General features: G+C 37.6%; 1 protein-coding gene across 22 annotated transcripts in view; it reads left to right on the forward strand.

Moving 5' to 3' along the window:
• Positions 1–16,356, forward strand: part of MEF2C (myocyte enhancer factor 2C) — a 156,003-nt gene that overhangs the window by 78,627 nt on the left and 61,020 nt on the right. For all 22 annotated transcript variants that reach the window (XM_054031376.1, XM_054031362.1, XM_054031363.1 and 19 more), the window contains one exon: positions 6,934–7,137. In XM_054031376.1, the coding sequence (XP_053887351.1) occupies positions 6,934–7,137 (204 nt within the window). The remainder of the gene's footprint in view (positions 1–6,933; positions 7,138–16,356) is intronic.

The following is a 16,356-nucleotide window of genomic DNA, read 5'->3' on the forward strand; positions in this document are numbered from 1 at the left end:
TGGAGGTGGGAAGCAGAACTGAAGCCATTGTGGAGAGGAAGAAGTTACACTCTTCCTGTTATGACAGGAAATGCAGACAAATGTGCTTCCTGACCATTTGCTCAGCAGGGAATGAAATATTCTTTGACCTTTACCTTACGAACATTTTAGTTTTGTTGAACTAGTAAACATGTTTTTTACCCTAAACATTTATTTGTACCTGCCAGACCTAGTGAATGTGGTATAGATAAAAAGTCAATTTTATTGTACTTTATATTATCTAGAGTATGTATACATAGATAGAAAGGATATATTTTCTCACTAATAAGATGCCCATGTCTATATATCTAGGTACAGGATAAGTGAGTTAATTCAATCTGTCCTAATGAGTGAAGAGGAGTGGGATAACTGAGATTAACCATCATTATGCATATCATTCAATAGAGAAAAAAATAATATCCAACCATTCTTCAAGTCTGAATATGATATAGGTTATGTTTTGGAGAATTAGAACTGTTTAGAATATATGGGAATAAAAGACTCTGAATATTGCCTACCCTAATAATTTGTGAGTTGTATACCATCCATTAATTAACGTACCTCTGAGTTATCCCTCTCCTCTTTTTTCATGAAGACAAATGTCATAACAGAGATCAGCCATTATGTACTAAAAAAATTAGGACTTGTGAAAGAGTGAACAATCTCACAGTTTCTGCTTCATTATTTGTGTGCTGATACACTAACAATACAGTGTAATGAAAAAGTACAGCACCTTCATTTTTGTGAAGCTTAATCATGAGATGCTAAAAGAACCCTGTTTTATAAGATAGGGCCATTTAATATATTACAGTCATAATTTTAGGTCATTCTACTTAGAGCTCCTCTTTAGTACTGCTGTTCAGCAAGTCAAGGCTCAGTATGCTTGAGGCTGTCAAGCACAATAGTTCTTTTTGCAGCATAACTTGCTGCTATGTTATCCCTATAAGTTATGCTGGAGAGTTACAAGAACATAGAGCTGGCTGCTGAAGGGTCCCTTACTGCTCTTTAAAGGACCTTTCATTTAATATGGTATGCCTAGTCGTTGTCGCATAAAGGAGGGTTTGTCTAGAGGGAATCCTGCAGTGGTGCTGCTTCCCACTGCCACCACCACTGAACATAGCCATAAGGTTTGTTGCAGGAGAGCCTTTTAAAATGACAAAGTGAGCTAAGCAGAATAAAATAGTCAGGAGAGTCGCGGGTGGGAATAGAAAGGGGGTTGCAGCTTTTGAAGAGCTGTCGGGGTTTGGCTATATGATAAGTAGAGATAAGTGTCTGCTCCTGGCACTTTAGTCAAAAGTCACATGGCTCATACATGGCCATCTTGATTTTATGATGATGAGGGTACTTCATTTGATGCTTCCTGTTTGCCAGATAACCCATATCAGCTGACCCCACTCTGACTGAGGAGGGACAACCAGCACAACACTCCCCCATAGCCAGGTAGAAGGCATACATCAAATATTGGATGCATGAGCTGCCTCCGGTTTCCACAGGCCCTCACATTAACATATACATAATATCAGGAAATGTATGGGGGGGGCGGGTTCAGACTCCCGTCTCTTCTCCTTTCAGTGGCAGCAACTGCACAGCCTCATGTCAGGACAGAAAGAGGGGAGGGAAGACCTGACATACTGTCCATGGATTGAATTGCTGCTGGAGGGCAGGGTAGAGCACAGGCTGCTGTTTGGAAAACAGAATAAGTAAGCCATAGACTCTGTGTCCCCCAGTGACAGATACTGAGTACCAACGATGGCACTGCTATTACAGGCCAGTCACTCTAAATCAGCAGAATAAAAGCTTCTACCTCTCAGCTATGATTTCTGCTCTTACACTGTTCCATTCACATCTACAAGCAGCACAACAATTTTGGCATAATTTTACATAAATAAAAACAATTGCAAGTAGATTGCTGTTTCTTTCTGTTATCACAGTCTGTTGGTATAAGTGTCTGAGTGGAAAAAGCATACATACAAGTTGTATTATTCATTCCAGTATGTGAAAGGACCTATATACAAAACCAACTAACCTATCTCCTAATGTATTTAATTTAAACAAACATTACTCACTATAAATAGAATGCCAAATTCTGGCACTGTGCCAAATTACCTTCCTAGTGAGAGCATATTGCAGCTATGAAGTAGTGTGAATGTGCACTTGCATTCTAGCTGGCTACAGCTCCATTCACAGATATCACAGTCCCTGATCCCAAAACCATGCCTCAGAAAGCCCATTCACAGCTTTGACCATAGAAAGCCTGAAGAATTGTCTTTCTGTAGTTTTGGAGGAGAACCAGAATTGGAGATGGAAAATGTCTCCCCAAATCGCCTTTGGTCCATTCTTTCCTTCTTGTGCATACAGTAAGTTTAACCTCTAGCCAGAATTTGGTCCAAAATTCACAAAGAACTAGCCTTGATTTATGGGAGGGAAGCTAGGAACTGGCTTTTTCACTCTTCCTTTTGTTTTTGTAATATTTAAAACAAGTGTAGTTTGCTCAAAGCCTGGACAATCATCTTTGCATTTAAACTTCCTTACTTCACGTACCCAAGTACTTTCAGGGCCTGATCTTCTGAGGTGCTGGGCGTTGCCATTGTGTTCAGTGAAAGTTCAGGGGCTCATCAGCTCTGAAAAGCAGGCTCTAAATGAATAAAGCAAGCTGTATTCAGAGCTTATGTAGAACACATGCAACATGATTAATTTTCAGCATGCTGCACAAGTACATGCTCCATTCCCTGCACACTCCACTGGAAATGTCTGTGAAACATTGCTTGGCAACACTAGTTACACAGTACTTCTAGAATTGTACTTTTGAAAACTTAAAAATACTGACAATTGCTTTTCTATTGTATGGCTTATGTATTTTGTGTGTGAGAGGTAAATGCTAACCTCCTCTTTCTAGGCAGCCATTTTATATTTCTCGACACTTAATTCCCTGGTTATATCACTATCATCATAGACTAGTCCAAGAGGCTAGGACTTCACAAATTGCCCAGTCAGGGCTTGATAAACCTCCTGAATACAAAAAAAATATGGAAACTTGAGGACAGTACTAGACATCCACTGATCCAGAAAGCAGAAGGGATAAAGCATGTTCCAAATCTGATTTGGACAGCAGGCTCAATTGTTAATTAATTAATTAACTAGTCCTTGGTACAGTCAGCAGGGGTAAGAATATTAAATTATTCAATCTGTGCTACTGAAAAATACATTTAATATTAATCAGATATCATCAAAATCCATGCAAATAGGTCAGTTTTATTTTTAAATATGTCAGTAAATTAGCAACACATAGTTAGATTTTACATTATAAGAGTCTTCCTTCCTGAGAAATTGTTCCTGTAGTCTGACAGATTATCTAGCTGCTTATATGGTTTACAATGTCTGTAGTATCTGAGTTCCTAATCAGTTATCAGAATTATTCCTTTTAGAGATTTTTTTAGCCCTAGTAAAGTAAAGTGATCATATTTGGATTGTGAAATGTTACCCCTTCTCCTCAATACGACCAGGTACAATTTTTTAATATAATCATTAAGCTACTCTGTAGTTTGTGTGCATGCAACTGTGTTTAAGAAATGTCTGTATTTACTTCATGTTGTTCTTAACTTAGCACAAGTAAAAATTATTTAAGTACAGAATTATAGACTTCCAACTATAGGTTTCAGTTGGTTTGCACCTAGACATAAAGAGACAACATATTTTTAATAAACTATTGCAATCTTTAATATTCAGTAAAATCACTGTAGTACTAAAATATTGTATCCATCATCTTAGTCAGTATTTATTAGCTAATTTTGATTTAGGTGGATATAGTTAACAATATATTGGACACAAAATACAAAGTCAAATAATATTTTTGTTGTTTGTTCATATTACTCACCTAAATATTTTAGAGGATAAATGAGTACATTCCTCTTCTTGATGTGGCTACATAAAGGAAATTATATGAAAGAAGAATGTATTTTTAAATACCTTTAAAAGTACTCTTAATCTCTCCTGAAGGTCTTGACCCTACAGCACATTTATTAAATAAATAAGCTCATCCCTATTACAAACTATTGTAAAAGTATGAGAAATTACATTATTACAATACATTAGTAGGTATAAATGCAAAAGCTCTGAATTGCAATCAGTCAATGAGTGGAATATTTTAAAAGAATATTCTAGATCATTTTAGAAACAGTAATTGATACAATTGTTTTTATGTCTATGAACAATGGCAAAAAGCATTATATAATACGTTTGAAGACTGTTAAAAAGAACATGGAGATAATAGTGAATTAAATTCAGAGCAATTAAGATTACATTTTAAAGAAAAGTTAATAAAACCTCTAGCTTATCTGTTGTCCTTTTTATTTTCAGTGTTCGTGAAAAGGCACTATAAGTAGTATCTTTTTTGTCATAAGTGTTATGAAATAAGTATGTGCTATGCAGCACATCTGTGTGGTTACCCAAAATGTTCAGGAGCACCTAACAGTAAACACAAACAGTGGCTTTAAAGATATTTTTGTGCTGAAGTATACTTTGATGGTGAGGAGCTGTAACATGCTAAATACTGAGGTTTCTGTGCAACAGAAACCATATTGTATAGATACACTCCACCTACAGTACTGTGGTCAACTAGTCTGATTGAAAATAGTTTTACATGCAGAAAAATGTGTCGGGTTAGTACATTCTCCCCTCTGCATGTGATCCATAGCTTGTGTAGCCTTTTCTAAAAAATTATATAGATTTTCACATTACTGTGTATAACATTGCATCAAAAGACATGTCTGACTTCAAGACTAAGCTTGATAAGTTTATGGAGGGTATGGTATGATGGGATAGTCTAATTTCGGCGATTAATTGATCTTTGACTATTAACGGTAAATACGCCCAATGGCCTGTGATGGGACGTTAGATAGGGTGGGATCTGAGTTACTACAGAGAATTCTTTCCTGGGTGTCTGGCTGGTGAGTCTTGCCCACATGCTCAGGGTTTAGCTGATCGCCATATTTGGGGTCAGGAAGGAATTTTCCTCCACGGCAGATTGGCAGAGGCCGGGGGGGGGGGGGGTTCGCCTTCCTCTGCAGCATGGGGCATGGGTCACTTGCTGGAGGATTCTCTGCACCTTGAAGTCTTTAAACCACGATTTGAGAATTTCAATAGCTCGGACATAGGTTAGGGGTTTGATACGGGAGTGGGTGGGTTAGATTCTGTGGCCTGCGTTGTGCAAGAGGTCAGACGATCATAATGGTCCCTTCTGACCTTAAAGTCTATGATTCTATGATCACAATTTTCTGCAAGCAGATAAAGTGTTTAAAAGGCATTTGAAAGACGGATCAGTTTTTCAATGGTAAGATGAGTTTTTGACTGCGTATTTGAGCAATCATGCCAAATAGCAAAAGCCAGCTGGACTTTACCCATTTAAATATGTCTTAATATCAGCCCGTGACAAAAATATAGACTCAAGTCTAATGCTGTGCAAACTGTTTTTTTAAATGCTTGAATAATCAGATTTAATACTAATCTATCTGTTGTTAATAGATTTTATAAAGGTGTTACAATGATCGAGAGGGCAATAAAAGTGACTTCATTCATGATACATTGTGGAGAATAAATGTACAGAGTATTGGCATACAGCCACATCTCTTTGAGATAGACTAGCTGGTAGGGATTAGAAGGTACTTAAATGTCACGTTTTCCATGGCATGACCAGCTGGGATTCCAAGGTAGACTAGGGTTGCAGTTAGCATTAGCTTGCATTAGGAGTGTAACAAGATAAAGCAACTGCCTTATGAACCATGCACAATGGAATCTTTTTTGCCTCAGTGATGAACCATGTGCATAGGTACTTTTACTGATGGTATTAAAGAATTGGTAGCACTGAGTGTCAGATTAAGCAAGTCTACACTACCTGGTTAGTGCTTGTCCTCAAAGTGTCAAATACCCTCACTGCATATTTGATTTGAACTGATAATTATTTTAGTACCGTATGTTTATTCACTTTCAAAATCCATCACAGAAAATTACTATAGAGGAAAATAGCTATTAAAAATAAAATATCTATTTATGTGTTTAATGCAAATGGAACACAGGAAAAAACAGAAACAAGTCAGTTCTTACTATTAGATTAGATTTCTCATGGTAAGAAACTCATATACTACTTTGAGATTAAATAAAATGTGTTGACAGGTATGGATGGATAAGAGCTCACCTCAATAATGCATATATATTACTGGCTAGTCAGTACTTATATAACTTGTTCTTCACTCCCGATTTATATTCTTCATTGTACTGACACTTGAGAACTTGAAAGTGAAACAAAAAGGATTTTTTAATATATTTGGTAATTTTTCAAAACTGTTATAGATCTGAGCATCTCTACTTCAAATCTTTTTTGACTAATTAAATGTGATAGAACTTTTCTTACTGGTAGACAAATTGGGGGGAGGGAATTCAATTGGAATTAATATCTGTTAAATAAGAATAGGCTGAATCTTTTGTTAAAAGTTTTCTAGAACTGAGGTGTTATGTTTAAAATGTTGTGGGGGTGGGAGGCAAAGATATCTACTATGCAGAATAAACGTAATAGCTTAGGTGTGGGCAAAAGATTAAGTGTACTGAATTAAAATATTTTGGGAAGAACCCAGTGCCAATGTTTTAAATTGGTTAATCAGACAGGAAAAATTCACAGCTCAACTAGTGGAAATGCCCCATATTTTTTTACTTTCTGTAGCTTGAATTGTGCATTGAAGATTGTATGCATTTCCCTCAGTTACTTAGCACTCAGATATTTATATTCTGTATTGGAACTATGTTTCAATTTATTTGCTTTCTGGATGAACTTATTAAAGATCAAAGACTATAATTTCATAAAAGAGAAAGGACTCTAGAAAAGAGACTTAGGGATTTTTGACAGACCTGTTTTCCTTTTTCCAGGTGACATTTACAAAGAGGAAATTTGGGTTAATGAAGAAGGCTTATGAGTTGAGTGTTCTATGTGACTGTGAGATTGCTCTAATCATCTTCAACAGCACCAACAAACTGTTCCAGTATGCCAGCACTGATATGGACAAAGTGTTGCTGAAATATACAGAGTACAATGAGCCACATGAGAGTCGAACGAATTCAGATATTGTTGAGGTAAGAATTTATGTCCTGTGAGGACTAATTTTTGTCAATACTCATCTAAGACATCTGATCTTAATGAATGATTTCTGAAGTTGTGTAGTTTATTTTTAAGAATACCGTAATTTAAAAGAATTCAAGGAAAATTGACTTAAAAGTTATATAACAAATGTTGGCACTTTCTCTGCCACACAAAAATGGTTGAACATTGGAAAAAAATCTAACTTTGCTTAGAATGCTTTTATCAAATATGTAAAATTAGAACACGGAAATAACATTTATCAGAATGTTATTGACACCTTATAACATTATTATAGTAATATTATTTAATGTAGACTCTTAAATGTAGTAGTCTGTATTTTAACTGTTCAAGAATATTAATTCAAACTTAAAACATTCATTTTCAGCATCCATTAATTCCATTACTATCATAGCAAGTTAAACATAGTTTAAGACTCAAACCAAAGTAAATGTGATTTTTATGGATTTTGTTAATATAATAAAACAGAGTAAAATTTCCAAAAGTGCCTAAGAGACTTAGGGGCCTACAGGTAACATTTTCAAAAGCACTTCAGTGACTAGGCACTTAAGTCACTGAGGTGCTTTAGAAAAGTTTACCCTTAAACTCTTAAATCACTTAGGTGCTTTTGCAAATGAGACTTAGATGCTTCTGAAAATGTTACCGTTGATGTACACTAGTCAAGAATTTTGAGCGCTGCAAAAGAAGAGATTAAATTTAATGTGTACCTTTTAGATACTTTTGATGAAGAAATAGTTCATGAGCCTATAGATTGTATTGTACTTGCTGCTAGAGGTTCACAATGCAGTCACATGAAACTATATTAGCAAATATTGTAACCAAGAATATAACCCTTTTTGCAATCTAGTTTCATGTTGATGTACAGGGCCCTACTGTTTAGCTACCTCCCAGATCCACCTGCACATCTCCTTGCCCCCATTGGGAAGAGGAGTGAGTTCTCATCAAAGGGTGCACTATGGGTGCTGGAATCCATGTGAGGTGGAACCATGAAGGGTATGGGATGAACAACATTCCCCCCACCTCTCCAAGCCCCCCTTGGAGCCTCCACATAGATGGTCAAAGTCTCCTGCTGATCTCTGGGGATTCAGCCCTGGGACTGGTGGCCAGTCCCATGTGCCGTTCTGCATGGGACAAACCCTGACCCCCAAATTATCCTCCTTCCTCTCCTGACAGAACAAAAAGAGTGCATTCTTAGGGAGGAAAACCTTGTTGTGATATTTTCCCTTTAAGCTCCCTCTTTCAGGTTTTCCTATGGAAATGGATGATTAGGCCAATAGGTCGGGATTTAGCTGAGTAATTTGCTGTGCTTCACAATGAGTGTATATGTCCTTTGATCAACAAGTCCTTTGATTTCCAAGAAATTTCAATGTAAAAGTGAAATTTAAGCTATGCTTATGTTGCTGTAACTTTAAGGGGTAGATTTTCAAAGGGAATGATATGCACACCTGCAAAACCCTTTTTATTTTATTTATTTATTGCACAAAAAAATTGTCTGATTTACTCACTGATGGCCAGTTTGCATTCGAATATGTAATTCTGTGGAGGACACAAATTTCTGTGGATAACCCAATTGTTTTCAACCCTTAGAAAATTTAAGGGTTAATTATATTTACCCGAAAATGGGTAAATATAATTATTTAAATAGAATGATGTTAGCAATAAAGAGAACAAGTGATAGTAGTTTAATCAGTGGGCAGTTTGAGTGATATGGTTTCTAGCATTGAGAAGTGCTTAGGCCTCTCCAGTGACAGTATTGTTACAAGGTCGGAAGAAACAGTTAAGCATCATGTTAGTGTTGAAAAAGATTTCTTATATTACCACAAAAAAAAATCTGTGCAAGTATGTCTTTACTTGATCATTAACTTTACTGTTACCAGTGCAATGGGGCAAAAAACCCACAAAAGAGCAGACAGATGGCTTTGCACTCAGTGTAGTTTTGATATATGTTAAGGTGCAGAATACAAAACTGCCACATTTTAAATATTTAAATTGATCATTTAAAATTTTACTGCATTATGAGTATTTCCTTGTGGGGAGTCCGCTGCATTTGGCTGTGTGACATCTAGACTTCATATAGCTTTTAATTTTGTTCTGCCTAGGCAATCAAAAGCAGCCTAAGGATTGGATGGTATTATTAAGTTTGTTCATTTTCATCTTAATGATTGTTCAATAACTATACTTCAGCAGAAGTACAGAGCATAGCTCTGCTTGCAGCTTTCTACAGAACTAGAGAAGAAAATATTTTAAAACATTGTTTTTGAAATACATGCAAGGTATGCCCATGTAACGTTCTCTGTAATTAATTTAGAATCCCAATTTCTCTTCACATGATGCATAGTAACATCTGTTTAGTTACTTGTTTCGATTCTGCTGTTGGTCATTAGCACATACACCTCTACCCCAATATAACGCTGTCCTGGGGAGCCAAAAAATCTTACTGCGTTATAGGTGAAACTGCGTTCTATCGAACTTGCTTTGATCCACCGGCGCGCACAGCCCCGCCCCCCCGGAGCACTGCTTTACTGCGTTATATCCGAATTCGTCTGTCTAGCCCAGCATCATGTCTTCCAACAGTGGCCAGTGCCAGGTGCTTCAGAGGGAACGAACAGAACAGGGCAATTATCAAGTGATCCATCTGCTGTCGTCCAGACTCAGCTTCTGGAAATCAGAGGTTTAGGGATACCCGGAGCAGGGGGCTGCATCCCTGACTATCTTGGCTAATAGCCATTGGTGGACGTATCTTCTGGGAATTTTCTAGTTCTTTTTTGAACCCCGTTATAATTTTAATCCTTGATATACTTACAGTACTTTCAAATGAAACTATTGCTATTCAGTTTTATGCCTAAATTATTTTTATATAGCTCCGATTAAAGTTGATAGTTTTATTATCAGCCATTTTAAATGCATTTTACTGGAATTAATTATGTCTAGTATTTATGAAGATACCACTCTTCAGATAACAATTTATTATTTGAAGTAACAGAAGGCACAGGACTTTGCATTTCTAATAAGTGTTATGCTATTTTTCAAGGAAGAAATGACTTGGAATGAAGTTAATGGGTGTTCTAATAGTTGGCAATGTTATTGCAAATCACACCAAACTATCTCAGTGCTGCCCAACTTGTACATATAGAATTCAGAGAACAGCCATGACACGAAGTAGATTAGCTAATATTAAGAGAATTTATAAACCTTTTAAACCCCATTGCGTTTGTCTTATTTTCAGACTTTCTAATTTATCATATTAAAAACAATTATTCCTATAATGTTCTTTATACATAACAATTGCAGTCCCATATGATACCTATCTCTGAATTTGTCTATACAACTTCATTTCACTCAGTATGCAACAGATCCAATGTTACCTTAGTTATAAAAATGTATTCTGAAACACAGGAGTGCGAGTTTAGAGTTCTTCAAGTTTGTAAAAGTTATCTGTTAATTGGGTTGGTTTCATGCATTACAGTGTATATGTCCTCTTACCACCTACTGTTGACCTAAACTCTAACATGGAGGTATATCACTTTTGAGAGAGAAAAGTGCATTCACCCTCCATGTTTGCTCATGTTTGAATCTCTTCTAAGCAGTGAATGACAACTATTCCAAATCCTTTTGAATTATGTGTGGCAGTTTTGTGATGTGTATTGGTTCTGCAAACAAAGGTTCACTTTGAGGCCTCGGTTTGGAGTTGAACTGTGTTCCTAAAACTGAAGCCTCAGTGTCTTTAACCACTAAACCACCCATCCCACAGTCTTTCATTAAATCTTATTTCTGTTAATAAAGCACATCAGTTATTGGGATTTGACGATTTATTTTAAGGAATAGTATGAGCTATGTAAGATTTGGTTCTTGCTAAACCTTTTGGTTTTGATGGCAAAGATGAACTTCTACATTATGTAAACTTCCTAATGCTGTATGATAGGTACCAAAAACAATACACTTACTACAGTTGTTGGTCTAAAAATAGAATTCTCTTGTGCGATAAAAAATTTTAGATTACTAGAAGTCTTGTTATTCTTTACTTTAAAGTGAGATGGGTCTTTCTCAGAATAAAAACTCCTTTTGCACTTACTACACATTTTTGTTTAATCTATAAAATAGCATTGTTACAACTATGGGTTTCATTCCATCTTTAGTTGTATACAAAATACCTTAGATTCTCCCTTTCTTTAATTGAATGGGATCTGTAATAGTTATCTCTTACTTAACATGCACAAAATCATAGTCCTCCAGTTTTGGTTACTGAGGTCATAATCCTGAGGCTGTATTGGTATTTCTGCTTGGGGATGAGGAAAAAATGGGATTAAGATAAAAGTGGGGTGGGCTGATTTACTTAAGTGAGCAAATTACACTTTTCTGCAGTAGAATGTTTGTTCAAAATCCTGGGATCTGATTCTCCTCATTTGTATAAGTTTTACACAATTGTAACATTATTGACTTCAGTGGAGTTTCTCTTGCTGTACACCAGTCTGAGTGAGAGGAGAATCAGGCCCATGGCTTGTGAATTTGAGCTGCTTGTATACACTGGCTCTGGGCCCCATTTGCTGCCCATGTCCCTAAAAAGTAAGTGGGTCATATGTCATAAATAAAGGATGCATGCATCTCATAAAGATACCTCTAATGAACTAGTCTTTACACACCTTGAAAACATGGCCTTAGTTAAAATAGTTTAGTCTGTTAGTATATGTCTGATTAAAATGCATGGAAAACACCAGTTTTTATTATTTTGACACACAAAGTCAATGGGTCTTAATTTGTTAGACATAATACACATATTACAATTATAATAGGCAAATCTTGTCTGCAACTGCCAGTTGTACCAAACCTTAAGGTCTATGAGAGCTATAGAGCCATGCCTAAACAGCCCTTTGTCTGCAGGAAGAACTCATCTTTTTTGCCTCTTTTTTTGTACCTGATCATGCTTTTCCCTATGGTTTATTCTATTCCTCATATCAGAGACCACTTTCCAACATTACCACCGGGTTTTTGGCTAGTGGACCCACCTCTGTTACCCAGCCTTATGAGCATCACATAGCTTTCCCTCCCACATCACCCCCTTTTTACTTTTACCACAACTGCAATATTTGCCTACTGCCATCCGAACAAGGGAGAAGGTGGGCAGCATCTCACCATTGATAAGGAAGCATGTAGGAAGGACTGCTCCATGACACATGGCTATTTATCATCCTCTGTTTGCTCTAATTTATCCAGTCTAGTGCATTTGTTCTCCATTCTCCATTTGGGCAGAACTCCATTGACTTGAAATGGAAATCTTGCCTGAGTAAGGGATACAAGACCTAGCACATTCAGCTCAGCCAATAGTGCCAAAGCACAGTGTCATTCCTCCAGGAGACTGGAAAGGCCATTGTCCTTTGTTTGCATGGGGACTATTTTTAGAGTTATCTTGGTTGAAACATAATTACAATCATAAGTGTATTAGAAATCCAGTGTGTTTGTTTAGCTAAGCCATTAGACTTTTTGCAGATTTAAAGTGAAGTCTCCTGCCTGCCTTCCCCCATGCCATTACAGCCTCAACTACCGTCTCATCTTCATCAGGTCTCTCATGAATCCTTGCCAAGCCCTGTTCTTTTTCAGTCTCTCAACCTCCTAGTCCCCTCTCTTTGATTCCCATTCTGTCCCCAGGCCCATAAATCACTCCCTCTCCTTGCCCGCCAATTCATCACTCAGCTCTTTTGTGATCTCCAGTCCATCAATCTCTCTGACCCTTTGCTGCCCATACTCCCCCTTTCTCAAGTTGACCTCCACCTCTCTGTTGATTCCTTGGTCACTACCTTTAATTCAAATTCTCCTGCTCAGTTCCTCTTTCAGATTTGTCCCACTGACCCTCTGTTCTGGCTCCACACTCCTCCACCTCTTCTCTTTCTCATACCACTGAGCAGTTTTGTGGAGGAAAAACAGAATTCCGCCACTATAATTTGTTTTCTGCTCATTCAACTTTGCCATATTCTTTATAGAAACAGATCTGCTTCTCCACACTAATCATCCAGCTGCTCTTCTCTAAACTTCTACCTCACACACATACACATCTGTGTTCATTATCTTAGCAGTTTTTAAAACAGTTTTGATGTTATCTAGCAAGAACTTCTTTTCCCTACTCCCAGCATCTTCGTTCCCCACAATCTCATAACTTTGAACTGTCTCTCCTGCTATCAACTCCCTACACTTTGACCCTCTCTCTTCCTAACTCCTCCCCTTCCCTCTTTTTTCTAAATCTTTGTTACATACTGACCTCTGCTTCTTTCATTCAGCCTTCAAACACACATTGGTAGCCCCCATCTCCCAAAAAATCCCTCCTTTAACCTCACTTGCCTGCCTTGTTACCACACTGGCTCCCTCCTCCGCTTCACCTCAAAGTTCCTCAAGCATGCCATATCCTCCCACCCATATTTCCTCTTTCCCTGTTCTCTTACTGGATTATGGTCACTATTTCTACAGCAGACAAAAGCATGATAGACACTTTACTGGATAAGTAAAAGACAGATCCCTGCCCCAGAGAACTTACACGAGTGAGAGCAACAAAGAAAAACATTAGGGTAAAAGATTAAAAAAAAGGAAGGATTACAATGATATAGTCACATGATTACCCAAGTAAGACACATCTGAATCCTCTGCAAGCTCATTTCCGTTTCATGACACTTAAACCACCCTTACTAAGGGCCATCTTCTGACCAGTTCTAAGGGTCTTTTCAGCTTGACCTCCTTCATGGTCCATCATGTCCAATCTTATTTTTCTTAATCTGTCTGCCACTTTCAAAACAATTGATAACTTCCTCCTTTTCTGCTGTCTTCCTTCCTCAGGGGTTTTCCTCATCCTGTTCTCTCCTTCTCCTACATATCCAGCTGCTCCCTTAGTGTCACTCTCAGTGACCTTCTCCTTCCATCACTGCTGATGCCCCTTTGTCCTTACTCCCCTCCTCTTTATCTCTGGATGACCTTACTCTCATGGCAATATAAGTGACATCATCAAGAGGTAGCTTCATTCAGAGTTCAGTCTAGCAGGAAGATTGTGCTATTACTTGGCTTTTGAGGGTAGAAGGGTATTGTTGCAGGATGGCCAGTGGAAGAGATGATCATTCTATTTTGAAAGCATAAATCACAATTTCAAAAAGCTACACACACTTTACTTACAAGGTCTTTTTAAAAAGTGAATCAAAACTCTGCATGGTTTTTAAAATGTGTTTTGCCCAGGGCCCTGTGGGCTTGTGGCATTGGACAGGGACAATAAAGTGAGCATAGCCAGAGAGAGATGTGTGCCAACTGCGGCAGCATTTTCCACTCAATCAGAGAGAGCTGAGATTGTGAACACATAGAGCTCTTCTTGCAGCCTTCATGTCCAGTGCATTTTACAACACTCAGAGCCCTGGTTATATGATACAGTGTTAAAATTGTAGGGATGAAAGATAATTTCTGAAAGGGAAGAAATTCATAGTAATACGAGGCTTTATAAATGGCAGGCTTGGTGCAAAAAAAAAAAAAAGCGCAATTTGTTCAGCTAAAGTGAATGAGCCCAAATTTTGTATAAGAAAAATATACAACAAATGATAGTCCATCATATACAATATTTACTTAAATATAAGAGGACTAGCTACAGTTGAAAGTGTAATTGGCTTTTAATAGAACCAGCAACATAGCGTAGTGAAATGCTACTAAATCTGCTATGGGATAATGCAGGGACTTGAGAATTAAGACTTAGTGTGGCTTCAATGCATTGAAAAGCTGGAGATCATTAGGCTAGCGTTCAAGTGACAAAACCTGTATGCATGTGACAAGCTGTATGGGCAGTATATTGTGTCGCAGAGAAATGCCACAACTCCATTTTCCTAATTGACTTATTACATATTATCCCATCAAATCTTACAGACGTGCAGTGGGTCCTTTAGCACACCTAAGATTAGTCACCTGGCGAATGAGCTGAAGGGGAAAAATCGCCTCTGTCAATTATTTCTAAAGGTCACAGAGCTAATGACTAGCTGGGAGGTTAACTAGATTTTGAAAGCCTCTTGATATCAATTAAGACTCTGGTCTGTATATTTGTGGTAAATAAGCCCTGTAACTATTTAAATCTACTGTTTTCAGAAAAGAAACAGGACAACTGTTGTAGTGTATGTAATAAGAGTATTTTCTTCTCTTAGCATCGTAACAGAATACTGTATACAAACAAACTGTGAAATCTAGGTTGGGCCAGATTCAGAGCTGGTGTAAATCACCATAGCACCATTGGAATCAGTGAAGCACCTGGCTGAGGATCGGGCCCATTACATGTAGAGTAAGCTTGTTAGGCAACAAAAGGAGTTAAAGTGGTCTACGGAAGCAGTGCTTTAATGGAAAGAGCATTGGCTTGGGACTTATGAAACCTGAGTTCTGTTCCCAGTTTTGTAGACAGAGTTCTGGGTGACCTTGGACAAGTTACTTAACTTCCCTGTGCCTCAGTTTTTTCATCTGTAAAATGGAGACAGTGAGACTGACTTCCTTTGTGAAATGGTTTGAGATCTAGTCATGAAAAGTGTTATTTATACATGTAGTAGTATGAGTGATCCATATTTAGTAGCTTCTGCAGGAAAACGCTGCCCTTAGATGCACATGTGGCTCGCACTGAGTTCAACAGCTACATTGTGTGCATATCTGAAGACAGAATTTGGCCAAGGCACTTTGTTATTATGGTGACTTTAGGAACTTTTTGAATGTTTGGTTCTTGGTTTACGATTATTAACTGTGGGCCAGATGCTGGGAACTAGTATTGCCAGCCCTAAGTGTTAAAAAATCGTAAGTCAGTCACCCTCCCACCACCCCCCCAAAATAATTTTAATTCCAAACGTTTTTGACCAAATAAGTTAGAAAAAATACTTTTTAAAATGAAAGACGATATTCTTATGTAATCATGGGACTCCAGGAGCTCAGGCTTTAAGAAAAATATTAGCTGTCTCAAGACTCATGATAAAAGCATGAGCGTTAGCAACACTAATGATGGATTGAGAAGGCTTTCGAAAAGTCTGCCATGATGTCACCAGTATTCAGACATGAATAAATGGACTTCACTTACTTGGCAACACTGATTTCTGCTCTGTGCAAAATGGTTGCTGAACTGAAGGATCAAATCCAGCTGATAATGGCTTTCTGTTCCACCTTCCCTTTCCACACGCACATACGGGATTTTGGCCAGTGAATCTGTGCAC

The sequence above is a fragment of the Malaclemys terrapin genome, chromosome 6 (genome assembly GCF_027887155.1).
Source record: "Malaclemys terrapin pileata isolate rMalTer1 chromosome 6, rMalTer1.hap1, whole genome shotgun sequence".
Lineage (NCBI taxonomy): Eukaryota > Metazoa > Chordata > Testudines > Emydidae > Malaclemys > Malaclemys terrapin.